Here is a 19,700-nt window from a genome sequence, read left to right on the forward strand (position 1 = left end):
CAAGACTTTTCCAAATGTCTTTTTTAAGGAAAAGAAAAAATCAAATGTGACCCTCTCTGCCTATGCATTTATTTTCAGTGCTAGCAAATGCAGCTTCTGGATTTTCTTATTTGCTCTATTATAAATTGCTTTCCCCCAAAAATCTGAATAATCAACTGTGTCATGTCACTGTGGACTACTAAGTTGAATTTTGATGCAGCAGGTTAAAACGTAAAGTTGATTTTGCAATTTTTTTTTTAAATTTTATTTTTTTCCCAATTTAAAAAGACATCATTCCAGTGTTGCATGATGCTGGTTATTAAAAACAGATAACTGACCTTGCTGAGAATTTGGATTCTCAGGTTTGCCTTAGGATGATTAATATCCTTTTTCTATCTGTTACCTCACTGGAAGGCCCATTGACACTGGACAGCATTGGTTAATCCTAACCACTTCACTTAGAGACTCTGTAATATTTTAATAGATGTAGCTGTTCATTCAAAGAGAAAATCTCATTTCAGAAGAGCAATTAGAAACATTACATTTACTTGTTAATCAGACACAGGGCAAGGCTTTTTTTTTTTTTTTTTTCCCCAAACGCAGAAAGTGAGAGGTTTATGGACACTGACACAATGCTAAATTCAAGCTTACAGAGAGTGAAATGACTTCCAAAGAAGTTTGAATTTTTCTCATCTGAAGAAAGACAGACTGCATCTGATTTGCACTGTGTAGCCTTAATCTTAAAACTCTTTCCACTATGTGAAGAGAGATGCATAAATTTGTCTAGATCAGCTATTCATACCAAACCTGGAATTGAGAGGCTTTATTTTTAATAATATGACCCTGATAGACAGGAAATAACCACAGCTCCCTCTGGCTAGACAAACACATTTGCAGCGTGTTTTTTTCTGATGTCATTATCAGAACAATGTAGACAATATTCAGCATTAACACCCATTACTTTGCAACCAATGTTATATAAAGTGTCAGCATAAAAATTGCATTCCTTAGTGAGCCTGACTCGTAGCCAGCTCCTCTGGAAGTACAGATACAGCAACTTTTTTTAACAAGCCAGATGACTGCGTTAAGGCTTGGGTGAGCCAGGCCTGCCATAAATTGTTCGCATCCTCACTCCTGAGCTACCCAACAGTTCGTCGTGTGGTACGGAGCTACACGGGAAAAGATACTGTGCCACTCTACATTCAGAATCCTGTGCACATCAAAATTACTTGCCTTTACTTTAGACTGACCCTGTGAACTACTGGACTCAGGAATCCCATGCTGCCTACAGTGGGATTTCTGAACTACTGCAGTTCCAGCAGGTGGTTATTTTAAATCCAGGGATGTCTTAAAAATCAATTAAAACAGCTCAGAAGAACCACCCTGTAGTACCTCAGTTATACAGACAATTAATGTATGAAATTGCTTCAGTCATTTCAACAGCAATTAAAGTGATGTTGATCAATGGGACGCAGAAGACCACAACCAGTAAGACCTGGTCAGAACACACAAGTGTCCTCATGAGCCACTCTTCTCTGCGTAACACAGACCGTTCTTATGACAATCCGCTCCTAACTGTGTGAGGAGGAAAGGTAAAAACTGTTTTATTTTTAATGGATTTTTTTTTTCTTTTTACATTAACATTTTTCTCAAAGTCTGTCTACTTAAAAATCTGTGAGCCATAAGGAGATTTGATAGAAAATATCAACACCAAGAATTACTTATAAAATTCAAGACAGCCTGATTTATTTAGAAGATCATTCCAAGCAGAATGCCTCCTCTGAATGACAAACACTTCAGCTTTGTGGACATACCAAACAGTACCCAGGTCATTTACTAATTTGCCTCCTCCCTTTAAGCCCACACTGCTACAAAAATACAAAAACCCTTACTCTCTATATTTTGCTGATTTTTACCAAAGCCTAAATAAACAAAATTAAAACACAGGAAGCCTACTGCTTAAGCAGTACTGCTTACTTTTAGAAGAATCAGGAGATGAACAGTATAACCATCCTTGTCATAGTCATAATTTAAATCAAATCTCTAAATCAATTAATTAACAGGTTTGGATTAATCACTTTTGATCAGATCCCCAAACCAAGATGACACATAATCAAATATTGAACCATTTCCAAGTTGATACAACAGCCACCTCCTAAATAAGGACCAGGAAATGGCAGTTTTGTTTCACTCCACAATTAAGCTAAAAAAGCTTTTCTCATTAACAAGGAAATTCACACCCTTAACAGAGCACGTCAATGTTGGGTTTAGTTTCAAACTCTGATTAAAATGTTCTTCCCAAAGTCTTCAAATCCACACTTCTGATCTTAAAGAAACCTATACACCACATTTTGGTCTCATTCTGTTACATTCTCAGTGCTTACTCAAACCCCTTTCAGAAGCTTTGGTGTTGGTATAGCAGTTAATATGCCTCTTCCCTACCCCCCCCATCTACACTATTTTAGATTCAGGTTTTACTGAACAATGCTTACAAGTTCTGTACTGGAAGCTTAAGTTAAAGCTTTAATTATCTGACAGCAGAAAGGGACACAGGGCTAGGAATTTCCAGTACACACCCTTCTGTATACATATCTGAAACAAAAACTTCTTTCCAATTTGATTGATAATGACATCTTAAGAAACTAGGAACTAGCACTTTTATTAAGAATTTTAATTAAGAATTAGCCGAGGAAAGGGAGGATATACATACACATGGCAATCAGGTTTACTTAAGATATCATAGTAAAGATGCAGGTCTCATATAGAAAAGTGAATTCCATTGAGTTAATAAATTTTCAGGTGAACTTCAAATGAACATGGGCAAGCTACAATGCCGGGGTCTCAAAGTAATAGTAAACATTGCAGAGTAATAGTAAACATTGAAACAAAAGCAAATTTCTCCACTATTTTCACTTTGAGCAAAATACATTTCTCAGACCTCTGTGAAAAATGAAAGATAGTGTCATTTGTTCTTGGTTTCCATAAATATTTGGACAATGGAATTACATTGCTTCAACACCGACTGGAACTTAACTTTCATTTCACATATACAAGAATGAATGCACCATTATTTTCTCTTTCCAGTGTCTAATTGAAAACTCTAACACAGACCAAATACCATTTTCTTTCCTCCATACTGAGAAATTTAAGAGTAAGAGAAGTAAAAGTTTTTCAGATCTGAAAACAGAGCTATCCTTGTTGGGTCACTTAAATGCATAGCCATCTCTGCAATGATGTTTGCTCAATATCCCAATAATCAGGGAGGATGAAAGAAAATGAACTGTCAAGACTGAAGCATTTGAGAAGGAAAAAGATACTCTCACCATTACTAAATGCTTAGAGAGCATAAATTTTGCTTTCAAAGAACAATTATTTAAAAATTCAGTGAAACTCAAGTAACTTACTGCCTCACATGCAGCTACAAGCTGTATTCTTTTCCTTTTTTTTTTTTTTCACAGCGTAGAAAGCAAAATATAGGGTTAAAAGCACAACAGAAACAAAATTATGTTATTTTCTGTACTATGAAGTAAATTGTTTCCTGATATCCCATTTTATTTAAAGATTAGTGGTTACTTACTGCCTAGAAGGAATTTTCTGTATGAATTGCATGGTACTATGATTCTATTTGTCCATTTCTACCTCATAAAAGAACTATATTTATCATATTTCACTAAGAGACCTTTGTTTTTGAACACCATTCCTCCAATTACTGATGAACCTAAAACATTGCAATTTCTTACAGCTCAGTATCTCATTCATCTTAGCTTTTATAAATATGAGCCATGCTAATGGAAGTTTAAGCTAAATTGCCCTTCTTTGCACCTGTTAGCAGGCACCAGCTGAGGGGGAAAGTTTACCTCAATATTAGTATCCTTCCCTGTCTGCACACAGAAAAACCTACAAGAACACATCAACTTTTAAGGGTGCTATGACTCAAGATTACTGAAAACAACTAAAGGACTCCACAAGTGTGAATGAGGGGAGGAAAATAATTAGATGGAAGACTGAAAGGCTGACTCCTAATTTTCAGTTGGCACAGCGTCCAAAGATAAGGAGGGTGCAGAAGAGAGGATGTTCTGAGCTAGCAATCACAGTGGCTCCCCAGGGACCCCCACATCTCCACCCTTACTCAGACAAAAAAGTCTGAAGTATGGAGGACAGCATATTTCAGAGGTGGATGCCTTCTATTCCCTCAGGATCCAAAAGGACAGTATCTTAAAGGTACAATTTAACCTTAAAAGTCAGATGCTGAGATTATATAAATTGAAATTTTGAAGCGTGGTAAAATCCTCAGAGTCTTCTTGCTAGCTCTGACAATGTACATACAGGCAAGCCCTGCTCACCTGTGTGCATCTGCTAAGTCAACAACACTATTAATTTAATGGCTATCCTCCCACTCGTACAGCTGCAATTTTCTCAGAAGATTCAAGTGTCAGAATTCTGGGATGAATCAACGTTTACTGAACCGTCTGCTTTGGATTTAATGGTCACATGCTTTGCTGTGTAAATTTGGATGGTCACAGAAACTGCCACTTGAGAAATACAAAGTATCTTTGCATAGAAAAACCTACTAAATTATTTTTCATTGTGTATTCCTTATATGCCACATTTCTGGAAGAAATATTATCTAATTTTCTCACCATAAAGCCAGACTTTTCACTTATTCTGGCTTTCCCTGAACTCAAAAGTCCATATGTAGTGATCAAATCTCCTACAAAAAACAGGTTTTTCATCTTGAGTGTATGTGTTTGGGTGTAGTATTATAGATTTTTATCTTATCAGACACATCACACCACAGTTCCCCATTCTTCCATCTCATTCCCATCCTGTAAAGATTGTATTAGTCATCCAGTCTTCCTGATTTTATTGTGTTTTGAGTGGGATTTTTAACAGGTTAATTCTCTGCCTTCTTTCAATCTATCTCCAGTAGTTTTGTCCTAGTTCCCAGACACAATCTAGCCTCCTTTATGAAGTCAGCTTTCAAGTGGCTAACTGACCCTTGCAAAGAACTCAACCTTGATCAATCATTGATCTTTTTACTATATTTGCTTTGTTCACTCTATTTTAAAACTTCAAATTAAAACACCTTATTAGTTGGAATACAATATTCATAAACGCATCTTAGGTTTTGGGGTTTGTGTTGTTTTGTTTTGTTTTTTTCTTGTTTGTTTTTTCTTAAATACACTGCCCTTTTTTAACCTCTTCTGAGATACCAAAAACCCAGCAGCTTCAGAACTGGCTCTTGCCTAGTTCTGACTACACAAAAATCAGCTTTCCATTTCCTTTTCATTGGTATCTACTGAAAACACAAAGCAAAGCACTATTTACATATCCTTCACTTGTTCTCTGCATGTTCACTGAGCTTTAACTATTAATTGCTTCTTTCTTATGGGCACATTTCTGTAGTTCATTTGTAACTGTGGTATCATGTGTTGCTCAGAAGTCACTGTGACCCAAAGGTGTCTGCTTCATTCCAGGCCAGACTTCTAAGAGATGAGCAAAATGTGAGTATCTGCACAACAAAACAACTGGTTCAAAAAGATTCCTCATTCTCCCGATGACCTGAAGAATTTAACACTGACACACAGTTAACATCCAACCCTGGTCATCATACCAAAGAAGGTAAGGATGAGAAAACTGATCAAGAAACACTGAGAGAAAAGATTCATTGAGAGTGAGGCTTCTTTACAGACAGGAACTTAATCAGTGATCCAAATGGAAAATGTAGCCAAAAATACAGGAAAGAAAGATTTAAGAGTAGGTGAGAAAGCTGTGGCAAAGATGTTTGGAAACATCTCTTTCAGGCACAGCTCCAGAAGTAGGAACCTATCAAAGACACCCTGTGGAACTGTGTCTGAAACAGAGGAAAGTGATGGCAGCAGCCACATCTAACTCACAGGAGAAATAAGAAGAGAGGAAACACTGCAGTTTGTATTAATCTGTTTGTTCTGAGGCCCTAGATTTGAAAAAGAAGCAATAACATGGGAAGAAGCAAGATACAATTAAGATTAGGAAAGAGAAATGGGTTCACTAAACATTGGCCAAAACATCGCAACACTAAGAAATGAGGACACTCAATTTATCAACAGTAGTGAAGGGAATATAGAGGCATAGTATGTTAAGAGCATAGGAGATTAACAGCTCCTCTTTATTTATTGCATATATTGACAATACAGTGTGCTAGGTTTGTGTGAGTGGCGGGGTTTTTGGTAGCAGGGGAGAGGGCTACAGCGGCAGCCCCTGTGAGAAATTTCTCAAAGCTCCCCTGACTCCAAGTCAGACCTGCCTCTGGCCAGGACCAAGCCAATTAGAAACAGTGGTTGTGCCTCTGAGATAATGAATTTAAGAAGGGGAACCTGAGAGGAGGCCTGGGAGTTGTGAGGAGATGTTGCGAGAAGAACACCTATGCAAACACCAAGGTCATTGGAAGAAAGAAGGATGAATGGGGGGGAAGTGTGCCAGAGCAGAGACTTCCCTGCGGCCCATGGTGAGAGGGCAGGGCTGCCCCCTTGCAGCCCATGGAGGTCCACAGTGGAGCAGATGCCGACCTGCAGCTTGTGGAGGACCCCACGCCAGAGCAGGTGATTGTGCCCAAGGGAGGCCGGGATTCTATGGGAGGAAGAAGCCTCCAGTGTTGCAAGTTCAGTGCTGGGAGGATTGCAACTCACTGGATAGATCCATGTCAGAGCAGCTCAGGTACAGCTGCGGCTGGTGGGAAGGACTCACATTGGAGAAAGTTCATGGAGGACTGTCTGCCATGAGAAGGACACCACTCTGGAAAAGGAGAATGCAAGGAGTCCTCCCCCTGAGGACGAAGGAGCAGCAGGACTGACCGCACCCCTCCATCCCTTGCCTCCTGCACCACTGCAGGGGAAGAGCGAGAAATCAGGAGCAGAGCTGAGGGAAAAAGGGAGGGGCAGGGGGGAGGTGTTTTTAAGATGTGTTAATGCTTCTTACTGTCCCACTCTGTTAAGTGTTGTTGTTGTTAGTGTTTGAATTAAAGCAATGTTCTTTTTCCTTCCCCTAAGGAGTCTGTCTTTTGCCTGTGATCATGATGGGTGAACACCCCTCCCTGTCCTTATCTCGATTCCTGAGCCTTTTACTTTATTTTCTGCTTCCCAGTCCTGAGGGAGAAGGGGTGAGTGAGTGGCTGCATGGTGCTCAGTTGCCTTCTGGGCTCAAACCATGACTTAGAGTCTATTGCAAATGGTTTACACTTCTCAGGAAACTGGAATTACACTGAAATATTGGATATTGTTTAAGAAGCTTTCTTCTAGTAGGCAAGCAGGGCAGCAAGAAGACTGACTACATGAAATGCTATGCTCCAATCCACATCATGGCATCCTTTAAAAAAAAAGAGTAAAGAAGCAGAATGTAACAACAGTACAGATGAAGTACTAAAAAAATGTAATTTCTCAGTATAATTATATAATTACAGTATTCGCTGTGAAGGCAATAGCTAATGAAAAGATTCCCCTTTTTATAAATAAAGACTATAAGGATCTGAATAATTTAATCACACCTTTTACTATAAATAGACAGCTCTTGATGCTGTGAAGTATCATTTCAGTCCTAGAAATCTCAGATATAGGTCACTGTTTGTTGACGGCTTACGAATACCAGTTAAACTCCCATTGGATAGAAGGCATAATTATAGGATATTCCACATCAAGACAGCTCCTTTAATGGTCGAAGTAGTAACTCCATCCAATCTGATTAAAGCATTAGTTGGGATTAAAGTGGTTTACCAAAGTTAGGATAAAATTTAAAAGCAAACCAGATGAATCAACAATCAATGGAGAGCTATGCAATTAAGCTGGTCTTTTCTGCATGTAAAATTAAAAGTTTTATAAAATCATGTGATTTTGAAACTGTCATTGATGCAATATTGCATCTAGGAAGTCTATACATGTTTTGTTCAAGACAGGTAAGCATGACTGTGGAAATAGAGCAAGTTAGCAGAATACAGGGGAAACAAGATGTCTAGAGATAAATTAAAGCCTTTTAAATAATTTTGGTTTGGGTTTTCAGAAAAGCACAAATTGAGTAGAAGTTTCCAAAAATACCCTCAACATGCAAGCTGAAATTTAATTCTAAGGTTTTCATTCAGTGGCTTCAGTACAGCATCAATTCCAATGTCAGTATGCAAAAACACTGACATACTTTTTCTGGGACATGAAATTGTTTAAAATGGGTGTCCTGGGTTTGAGTGAGTGGTGGGGATTTTTGGTGGCAGGGGAGGGGGCTATAGGGGTGGCCCCCTGTGAGAAGCTTCTCGAAGCTCCCCCAGCTCCAAGTCAACTCCACCGCTGCACCAAAACTGAGCCAATCGGATGCGCCTCTGCGATAACGTATTTAAGAAGGGACGTGGTGAGGAGGAGTCGGACTTGTGAGGAGGAGTTGCTGCAGCTGCGTGAACACCAAGGTCAGTGGAGGAACAGAGGAAGAAAGGAGGGGGGAGGTGTGCCGGAGCAGAGACCCCCCTGTATCCTGTGGGGAGACGGCAGGGCAGCTTCCCCTGCCACCCATGGAAATCTACAGTGGAACAGACACTGATTTATGGCCTGTGTCTTATGCCTGGTTGATCAAGGTGCTGTGCCCGAAGAAGGCCAGTGTCTTGTGGGAAAAGGTAGCCCCGCTGCTGTAATTCAGTGCTGGGAGGATTGCAGCATGCGGGGGTGTCCCACGCCGAAGCAGCTCGGGAAGGGCTGCAGCCGTGGGAGGGACTCCAGTTGGAGCAGTGTAAGGAAACTCTGTGGCCTGTGGGAGGGACTCATGTCAGAGAAAGTTTGTGGAGGACTGTCTACTGTGAGAGGGGGACCACGATGGAGCAGAGGGAATAAGTTCCAGAAGCTCCCCCCACCAAAGATAGAAGCAGCAGCACTGACTGCACCCCCCATTCCCTGCCCCTGAGCCACTGGGGGAGGAGGTAGAGATATCGGGAGCAGAGCTGAGCCCAGGAGGAAGGGAGGGGTGGGGGGAAGCTGTTCTCAAGATGTGGCAATGCTTCTCACTGTCCTACTCTGTTAAGTGCTGTTAGTGTCTGTAATAAATGTTTGTCCTTTTTTCTTCCCCTAACAAGTCTGCCTTTTGCTCGTGACCATATTGGGTGACCTACTCCTCCCAGTCCTATCTCTAACCCCAAGCCTGGATCATCTGTCTCTTCTCATTGCCAGAAGAGAAGGGGGAGAGAGTGGCTGTGTGGTGTTTGGCTGCTGACCAGACTCAAACTAATACAATAGGCCATAAAGTGATGCTGCTGCACCAAAGAATTAGCATATGTATTTACATTCCTGATTCGCATTAAACGTTTTCTTAACGTGCATAGCCAGGTCCCCAATATCTCATCTCAGTAACCCCATGTCTTGCTTTTCCGTTAAGAAAATTAATTGTTGCAGCACTATGGAAATGCTGTGACATACTAATTCTAATTATAAAGATGTATTTTCCAAAGACAAAAAAATTCAGGACTTCTGCTTCAAGTAAAAAAAAAAAATCATACAGTTTTTTTCTAAATAAAGGCATCCTGTGCATCTACAGTTAAGAAAATTTGAGAATTCTGACAGGCTATACACATCTTGTTGTTGATTAAAAACAAACAAACAAACAAACAAAAAAAGAATTAAGAAAAACTTGGATGAAGCAGTCAGTATCCTTTAGAAATTGTTAGCTATTTTTCAGCACTTAAACTTTAGTGCCCTATTCTACTCAGAATATACTACTCTACATGATGCTGTACTTCAATAAGAATGTGTAGAGTCCTACAGACAAAACTGGTTGGTGCTATCAGCCTTATGAAAGTCTAATGAAATTCTATAAGCCTAAAAAGGAAATCTCCTTGTCCTACCTTTCTATTACAATAGAAAAACAGATGTCCTTTTCCTCAGCCTTTAAAAAAAGATGGTTGTTTCACACATGATTTGTCTAGCAATGTACAGTAATGCCAGACTTAGATATTTTTATATTGCAAACAGGGTGGTGGGAGGGCATACTTACCCTACTTTTGTTACTGAGTATTTCTCAGGAGGGGTTTTTCTTTTTCTATAAGTTGGAAATCCTTAAGATTCTATTTCTGCTGAATTAGTATTTAATCATATAATACTAGTATAATCAATGACATAAGCTTTGCGTCAAGAGGAGTAGCATATAATTAGGTATATGTCACTTTCTTTTGTAGCACTATGACTTTAGGCCATGAGATAGAAATCACCACAAAATATTTATTACAAGAAAAATACGTCCACAGTACTAACAATCATTGGAGCACTCCTCAATATTGTATCTTTTTTATAAAACACACTTCAGCACAACTCTGTATTTTGTAGAAAGTCCACAGTGATGCACAAACTCCAAATGGGAGCAGGACTTTTATGCGGTAAACACAAATCACAAAATCACAATGGTCCATTTGATAAATTGTATATTTTAGTACATCATCACTAGAGGCTCTCATCTTAACAGGTCAACAGGGCAGGATTGAACTATACCACATTGATTTTTTCTGATCTCTATTGCATGCTTATATAGCAGAAATAATCTTTGTGTTGAAGCACATGAAAAAATTGAGTTGAATTATGTTCACTGGAAACTACATTTTTGTGGTCTCCTGTCTAGATACTGCTGGGATCCTTGTTACTTGTAGACACCTCAAGATTTGCGTGGTAGTATCTACCTTTTGCTGATGATAACCATTTTGCTGTCACATTGTCATCTTTTGTTAACTGTAGTTCCTGAACCTCTTATATTTACTTATTCAGCAGATAGAAGTTTCCCAAAGGTACAAACAAACTTTACGCTTAGAGCAGAGTAACTAGTAAACCACAGGGCATTTGATTTCCACACTAGCTTTATAAATAAGCATAGAATAAACAATATCGCTACCTGGAGACTGTTAAATAGTCTCTAAACAAAGATCTGGATGTTTGGACCAAGTATTACCAGGATACAGATAGAACCCACATCTCGCCCTATGCAATACAAATGAACAGCATCCATGACAACTAAGGTCTTAATGCAATGGGAGACTTAATTTAGAGCCTGTTCTTGTACTTAATGCTAACTATGCGTTTAACTGTTATTTGGATCGGGGCCTATCTTTATGGAGAGAATAAATGAACATGAAGCCTGAACCATCTTTTATCCTCAAGAGAATAAAATTGAAAATCTGAAGACCTTGAAATGGTATTTGTGAGATAAGTGCTCAAAGGATAGAATCCTGTTTCCTGCAATGTCAGGATAGTATCTCTTTTATGTATTTGTTGAATGATTCCTCTTTGGGTACGTGCTGTAGGCATTAAACATGAATCAGTTTCATTCAGTGATAAAAATTAATCCAAAACGCTGTTGATTTCATCATACATCAACAAAAGCATTGTAAATATGTTTGGTTCTGTATATGCTCCTGAACACCTTTTGTTAGGGTAACAGCAAAGAAATAATAACAGTGGCATGTTTCCACTAAATCAAGAACCTGGACTCAAGTGACAGAAAGCATTGGCTATACATGGTGAAACACTGACTGATGCCAAGACTAAATGGGCACTGAACATCAAAGGAAGTGATTAAAGAGTACCTTTCCTTTGCATATGTGAAATGGAAATGTTTCTGTACAGCTCTGCTTTGGTCTAAGTAAAAGGGACAAGCAAGTTGCCAAGCAGAGCTATGCAAAAAACCTGTATTATGCAACAGTGAAAGTAACTTTTCCACCAATGACATTATTTTTGTACAATCAGAGGAAAAAAAACTTTCTTGCAATATTTGCAAAATTTTTAATTTTTTTTTTTTTTTGAAAGTGAACTCTGTCAAAAAATTATAAAAATACTGTGTTTGACAAAATCCTTTCTTCTCTCAAAAACAGTGGAAGAATTAAGCCAGTCAGATAAACATATACACTTGAAGAACAGGAGATAAAAAAGAACAGAGAAGACAGTTAAACAGATTAACAAACTGAATAGCCAAGATCCACCCTAGAGCTTACTAAGTGCAGAGTCAACCTTCTTAGCAGAACAAACATTTAGTAATCCTGACTCAAAAAGCACAAAACAAACTGTCCAACATGTGTCAGTTTTGTGTTAAATGCTTACATGCAAGCAATAGCCCTTTCTTTTTTAGGATAGTACTTTCACTTACTAGGACCCCATAAGTAATACAAAGGGAAAAAACCAGTGTTTGCCATAATTCCATTTCTAAGAATGCAGCATTGTTCTCACCCCTCAAAAAATGAAGAATGTTTCTAGTTTCTCTCCAGTTGGTTAGATTACTGGTGTCCTGTCTCACAAAAAAAAACTATGAAGAGGCAGAATTCCAACGCAACTCTTCAGAAGTGAACAAAAATGTCATCTTTCATTCATGATGGAAAAACACACACACAGATTTGTGACTCATATATATATGTTGAATAACCTAACCAAGAGAACCAAAAACTGGACAAATCAATACACTTTTTTTCTTTGTATCAAAAATTTAGTTTCAGGCTTGTAGACTTCCAAGTGTTGTGACCAAACAATTTCAAGAGTAATTCAGAAATACATAATCGGCTATAGTGCACTCTCATGACTCCAGAACCTGCACAGCACATGGTGTTCAACCGGAGACAAAACAAACCCCACAATTCTAATTACCCTCCCTTCACTTCTAGTAAAGGTAGACTAAGGGACAGAAAGTTGTAGTCACAGTCTACAATGTAAAAGGCTCTGTCTCAGAGGCTAAGGCTCAAGAGGCTAAAATAAAATAGTTTTAATTTACATATTTCTGTGAAAGCATCTGTGTACATACAGTTATGTTGTTTGATTCATCATTAAGTTTATGGGAAGTACAGTCAACATTTTTTCTGTTTGCAAACTCTATTATTTTTACCTAAGAAAAATGTCTCAGAACATTAACTGACATTTTAGCAAAACAAAATTAAAAATTTAAAAATAAAAATAAAAATATTAAAAATCGTTAAGAGCAAACTTCAAAATAAAAAGAAAAGTAATTTTTGTGATGCATTCTTCTAATTTTTATATTTACTCTCATTATAATAACCAGTTACTTGCAGTAAGCTGCTGAAATTCCCTTCTATTTTTTCTTTTATTATGGCATAAACTGCAAAAATGAAGTATATACTGTACCTTGTTTTACCTGTAAGGAACACACACCTGACAAAAGGCAATCTTCACATCCAGAGTAGGTTCACCACAATAATACAAGAAATGGCGGCTCATAAATACCTGCAATTAAAGAACAGTAAACATAGAAATCTTTTATGTCTACTGATGTGTAAGTACAATGCAGCTCTATCTACATTTGGATTATAAAACCAACCTGAGTTGCTACCCAGATTGTGAACAACAGAAATCAGTTAGAACAATGAACAGTAAAGAGGCTCTAAATTCTTTCTGATGTTTGTCAAGGTTATGGCCTCAAATATGACTTGGTTACATCTGTAAAATTCTACAGTAATTGATGCCATTACCTCAAAGTTTATCATGTCACTTGTATATTCCTACATGAACAAAAATAGCAATCAGGTCAATAACGTTCTAAACAATGTAGGAATGGGAGACAGTTATTATGGGGAGGAAAAAAACACTTCCTAAATTGACAATTATTAGGAAAGGTATAGAAATGGAAAGACTAATTACATCCTTGTCTAAATTCATGGCCCAACCACTCTGTGAATATTGCATGTAGTTCTGTTTCTCATCTTAACATTTTACAAATATAAAAGTTACAGAAATGGGCGGTAAGAAGGGTCCAAAGCACATACGGGTTCCTTGCATGAAACGACTGCACAGATTGAGAATTTTTTTAGCCTAGAAAAGAGCTGTCTGAGTGGAGATATGCTGGAGATTCATGAATGGGTGGCATACTGAAAAATGAAAAGGAAAACACTCCTCCATGTTGTTTTTTTTTGTTTGTTTGTTTGTTTGTTTGTTTTTAAGAAAATAAGCATGTGGCATCCAATTAAATTATCAAACTTCAGATTCAGAACCAGCAATAGCAGAGAATTCTTCATCAGACTGTGAAACTCCCTGCCTTCGCATTGCTGTAGATGTCAGAATCCAATGTAAATCCTAGTCTGATTAGGCAAATTCACATAAGAAAGAATCTGCTGAAGGCTATTAGCCTCACAAATATCACCTCTGACTCAAGACAATCCTGAGTCAGTGTCTGCCACTATATGCTCACTCTATTTTTAGATTCTTTCACAGGCATCTGATACTGGCCAAGGGAGCCGTACACTGGACTAAACAGGCCTCCCTGTGTACCCTATTACAGCTGTTTTAACTTAATTCCATACTACCACATTTGGCTCTGACCAACCAGGACTTTCCTAGCTGCATTCTAGCATGAGATATCAATTAAAAAAAAACCCCACAGTAATGCTATTGGGCTGAAATAGGTACCTATGTCACAAGACTTTGGAACACATTGATTTTTCTGCATGACTCCACTTCAAAAAAAAACCCAAACTTTTAACAGTACCATTAAAAACCCAGCAACTTTTAGGTAAAAAAAGATACATAATATAGAACTTAATGTTTTTCTTTTAAATAGGAGTTCATTGCAAAGACTTAAAAACCCCCAAAATTCAACCATCACTACATTAAGATATAGCTATGATTCTGAAACACTGTGTGCCTTCTTACAGCACTTGTCTTCAACAGCAACAATTGACTACCCTCAGGTGTAAATGCAACTAAATAAGACAAGACTTAATTTGGAGTAACTTCTATCTCACACGAACCAATCAGGACTTAAGAAACTACAAGAAAGTATTCACCAATACTTGCCAACTTGAATGCATCACGTGCTCCCACATGTGTTTAATTTTTAATGAATGAATGAATAATCCTATTATGAAAGCAAGCATATGACCTTTTCTGCATCACATTACAGTGTCTGAGATTGCTGCCTCATTGCCCAGTGAGTCATTACCAGAGCCTCACATTCCACAGAGGGCTTATATTAAACGGAGAAGAAGGAAAGATATTAAAAAAGCTTTTAACATTAGTCATATTGCCAGTGATTTCTGGAAAGCCAGCAGATAATTACACTCTCATGCTGCAGATATATACACTACGAAATCTTATTGGCTAGATTATATTGCTATAATAATCAATGACTGAAATGTCATTAGTCATAACATACCACATTCAGGACAGTCTAATAGTGGAAAGTGAATAAAGGAAGGGAAGGGAATTGGAGAAATTGGGTTCCTCACTGAATTTGCTGCAAGGGTCTACTGAGACAACATACTTTGTATTACATATGCATTACTAGTCATACACAGCTCCTCAGCTTTCCACAGGAGTGACTGTAACTGTTAATAGTCACCCCGGGCAGAGCAATAGGCTGGTGAATTTTATGAACTGGAATACATTTTACAATTTATTGTGTTGTCCTTGCATGCAGTTACTGCTTATAAAATAACAGAAGTATAATATTTTTTAATGGCCTAGATCAATACTCCTATTCCTCTGTACATGAGATATATCAAATGAATCACTAGAGAGCTGAGATCCTCTAATTGTACACCAGGAATGAGAATACCCTTCTGCAGCACAGAGGTCTGTATGACTGTATACCCAGGGCAAAGCAGCCTTGAGTTCATGCTTTACATAGTGCACATCTTTGTATACTGAATTAATATGAGATTCTCTTCATTGCCCTGTAAGTAATCACACATGTATGTAACTTCTAATTTCTTCATGCAGAAAATACATTTACACTCAACTGTATAAATACCCTTGATAAAACCTCCTCTGGTGCTAGCTGACACCACATCACTAAAGACACTGAAGAGGTATCAGTGCAGAGCGAATAAAGATCTGGCTTGATGCTGAGATAATTGTGTCACAACATAAAGGAGTTATAGAAGAAGAAGCTAGTGACAAACGGCTTCACTCACTAGGGATCTGAGCTTTACGTGAGAGCATAAACATCCAATATTTCTTTACCCTACTTCTGATGCTTTATCTTTTCAACCTTGAGCAAAATCACCCAGGGTGGGAAAAACTGGGAGGATGGAACAGTGCTGATACAACAAACACCTTGTAATAACCTAGGCTGGAATCCAACTGGGAAGCCAGAGATCACAGTAGCATCACAGGGAGAAGTCTTGTCTATGAAACACCAACACCACAACTGGATCTCAAATTTTCATCAGGATCAAGGCATCCATATGCCAGAACCCATAAAAACATACCAGTCTCATCAGCAAATACATGATCTACTTTCAGGCAAGACAAAACTAGGAGGCACTAAAATAGGAGGAAAGTAGACATGAAAACAAGAGTAAGAAAACCCTGAAAATCCTCTGAGCTGTCCAGTGGCACAGCCCCCAACTGAAATGCTGCCCGAGACTGTGAAGATACCACTGAGGCTTGGTATCTAGTTGGCTTGCTGCTTCACCATCCTCCTCTTCTTCACTCCACTACTCCTCCCCTACCAGCAGCTATTTTTCCAAACAGAATGTGGGCTAATGACATGTGCCAATTTCAGGCATGAACTTCCCCTTAGCACTGCTACCAAAACTCTCTTTTCTGGAGAAGGACCGTTTATTTTTAATAATGTTTATCTTTCTCTCCAGCGGTCAGAAAGATTATCTCATTATTACTCAAACAGTTCTTTGAAGACTGAAAGGATTAAATCAATGCTATTAGTATAATTACTGAGAGCAGAGACGAAACCGCATGACAGTAGACAAAGCAGACTAGGAAACCAATAATATCTGTAGTTCTCAAATATAGCCTCCGCAGTAAATCTTTCTGTCCTTGAATTCCTTCCTCACCCTGAAAGCTATATGATGTCTGGGCAATTTGGCAACCAGTCTCTTGGCCTAGGGAGCCTTGTTTTCCTTCCCAGACTGCACTGTTGTTCACATAATTGGCTTCTGGATCATGAGGAGAGCCTGTGTTTTTCTTAGGCCCAACAGATGTAAACTTTGAGCCTGAGGGGCCTGAACTGTTGCTGTACTGGTTTGAGAGGAGTTTCAGCACTTGCACCAATCTTGTTGCCTCTAAGCTGCTTCTCCAGCTGACACTTAACAAGCTCTCTTGTCTGGAGAAAGCATCACAGTCGCTTTCTTTTCAGAAAATATCTCCATGATGGTTTCTCATCACTATGTCTCCTAATCAACAGGCAAATCCCTCATGCTCAGTGGATACTGCCTTGGCCCATCAAAGCATATTTAAAGCTTTTTCGGTGACAATTCAGAAGGCAAATGTGGAGCCTCTGGGGAGTTCCATATAACTTTTTAATTCAGAGAGACGAAGGAACCAGCTGCCCTGCTGCAATACTGCTTTCTTCATCACAGCCTAGACAGGCAGGACTCTTCACCTCACCCCACAGCAAAACCATCCATGTCAAAAACACTGATCCAGGGTTGAAACAAGGTTCGTGATGAGAAAAGCTGCTGCAGCTGTTTGACATGTATTTAAACCAGTGTTGCTGCAGCTGAGATCAATCAAGTCCCAAACTAGCCCTGATGCTGTTCTCGCCGCCACCCCCCACACTCCTGAGGCTGCACTCTGAGAGTATTTACATGTCCTACAACAAAAGGAATTGGAAATAAATACTTCAAATCCTAATTTAAAAAATGACCCTGTGTGAAAACCAAAATATTAAAAAGTACAAGTTCTAATTTAAATAGAAATCAAACGGCAACTGAAGATATCATAGACAGAACTACTTGTATCTAAAATATCACTGCATTTCAATCTGTCACAGAATGGCTACAAACTGGAAGTTTTTAACAGAATCACAAGACATCCCGCAGTAATATGCTATAAACTATTCCTGGTTCCAATAAGCGTGATAATCTCAATAATATGGGGAAACTATATATATTCATATCAAGAGCTAAATCCAGCATTTCCGCTTGTTAGATACTACCATCCGAATCAATCACGTGCACAACAGGTACAGTGAATGTGCTCCCTATCTTCACAGGCATGTAGTTCTACACTTGTGCTACAAAAGACTAATTAAAGTATTTATTGCTGCCTCATTACATTTCATTCATGAACAGAAAGATTCAGAGCACAAAAAAAATTAATGAAATAGCACAATCATTTAAAGTTATTTAAATTTAAAAAAATTCCTGTCCTATTTCAGTGAGGGGGGGGCAATTTATCAATTCAGCTGTCATTTAAAAGCCTTGAAAAATACACCAATGTTCAAAAATTAACATTTATGAATTATTAATGCTTCCTGTTTTGAAAATGTGTTTGAATAACTTCATGCATTTCCAGTACTGGAATTCCTCTCTCCTTCATCTGAAAAGATATACTCTCATCACAGTAGCTTATCAGTTCTCTGAAGCTTTGAGTAATGCTCTCACTTCAATAACTATTTTTCCTTGACTGAAATTTGGCTATTCTGCTCTGTATAGACAACAAGGAGAACAATAAAGAAGTTACAGAATATTGTCAATATATTGCATCTTTCCATTTAGCATCTTTGTATCCTGAATATATGAAATAATGAAGACCCAACCAAAGTCACATAGCATGAAAAAGTGTACTGGGAGAGAATGGTAATTTCTGATCCACAGACCCCAATGGAATTTCATACATCAACTGTCTTCTTTAACATGCTGGATCAAGAAATAAGGACTGCAATTTGCCCGTATTTTTCCTGTAATAGCTGCCAGTTATGATTGGAATACATATGTCCAAATATCCTATCAAATTGGTCTTCAAAGACCAGACCTTCAGGCTTATCAGTATTTTTTATAGAACTTAATTTTTTTTCATATCTAATTTAGAGAACTGCAACAACAGGGTATTTTCAATATGAGCTTCAATGACACCCACTGCTTGGCAAGAAGCTTCTAGACCTGACAGAGGATAAATATGAACTGAAAGTTGCAAGTAGATTAATAATAGACAAGGAGAGTGCTTCACTGAGAAAGAGTGTTTTCCTGTTGTGTCTATACTCTCATTTTAATTATTCTTGGAATAACTGGGGAAAGCAACGGCGTGAACAAGCTAATTATTAAGGTTGAATCCCAGCAGAAACAGATCATGTTCCACTGGGATGAGAAGTGCCGGCATATGAAAACTGACAAGAATCATGCAGCAGCTCTAAAATTGAACTGCTGGAAGAGAAAAGAGAGTGGTAAAAAAAGAATTTAGGAATAGCATTGAAAAGGCTTTTGGAGGAAATACATATGAAAGGAAAAAGAGCATACAAACTGAAAAGATAGGAGACTGATAAGCAGGTTTTCCTAATGATTGCAGCTCACATGCAAAAGACAGGAACAAATGGGATCCAAGTCTGGCTACCAGCTTCCTGTGTATTCTCAAGTCAATTATTATGAGTCAGATTTCCACACTTAACAATACCTGGTGTAAATGCCCAAGCTATAACAGTCCAGGATATCACATACCTAAGTAATACTCACTTTTATGAACAGGCACTATCAGAGAAATATGCTCCTATGAGATTCTGCAGCAGATTAATTAAAGTATATGATGATCTTGTCACAACCTTCATAAAAAATGAAGAAAACCTAACCAGAGAGAGCTGAGCACAGTAAAACACTTACTACTTGCCTACCACAAGATAACAACCTTTACCATTTTTTTTCCCTTGCATTTTTTATATTCTGGTACTTGGTTTTAATCCGCTTTATTTTTTTTTTCTTCCCAGAAAAAGAAATGACAACAAAATTGAAGTAACTATCTCAGCACAGTTGAATGAAAAGTTCTGCCTTCTCAGAAATTTGTTTT

General features: G+C 38.2%; 1 protein-coding gene across 7 annotated transcripts in view; it reads right to left on the reverse strand.

Moving 5' to 3' along the window:
* MAPK10 (mitogen-activated protein kinase 10) overlaps positions 1-19,700 on the reverse strand; it is a 172,840-nt gene that overhangs the window by 81,915 nt on the left and 71,225 nt on the right. For 5 of the 7 annotated variants that reach the window (XM_042796704.1, XM_042796703.1, XM_042796705.1 and 2 more), the window contains one exon: positions 13,119-13,190. In XM_042796704.1, the coding sequence (XP_042652638.1) occupies positions 13,119-13,190 (72 nt within the window). Of the gene's footprint in view, positions 1-13,091; positions 13,191-19,700 lie in introns of all 7 variants that reach the window. The other 2 variants (XM_042796707.1, XM_042796708.1) reach the window with 1 other exon arrangement.

This window comes from Tyto alba, unplaced genomic scaffold, assembly GCF_018691265.1.
Source record: "Tyto alba isolate M040663 unplaced genomic scaffold, T.alba_DEE_v4.0 Super-Scaffold_23, whole genome shotgun sequence".
Lineage (NCBI taxonomy): Eukaryota > Metazoa > Chordata > Aves > Strigiformes > Tytonidae > Tyto > Tyto alba.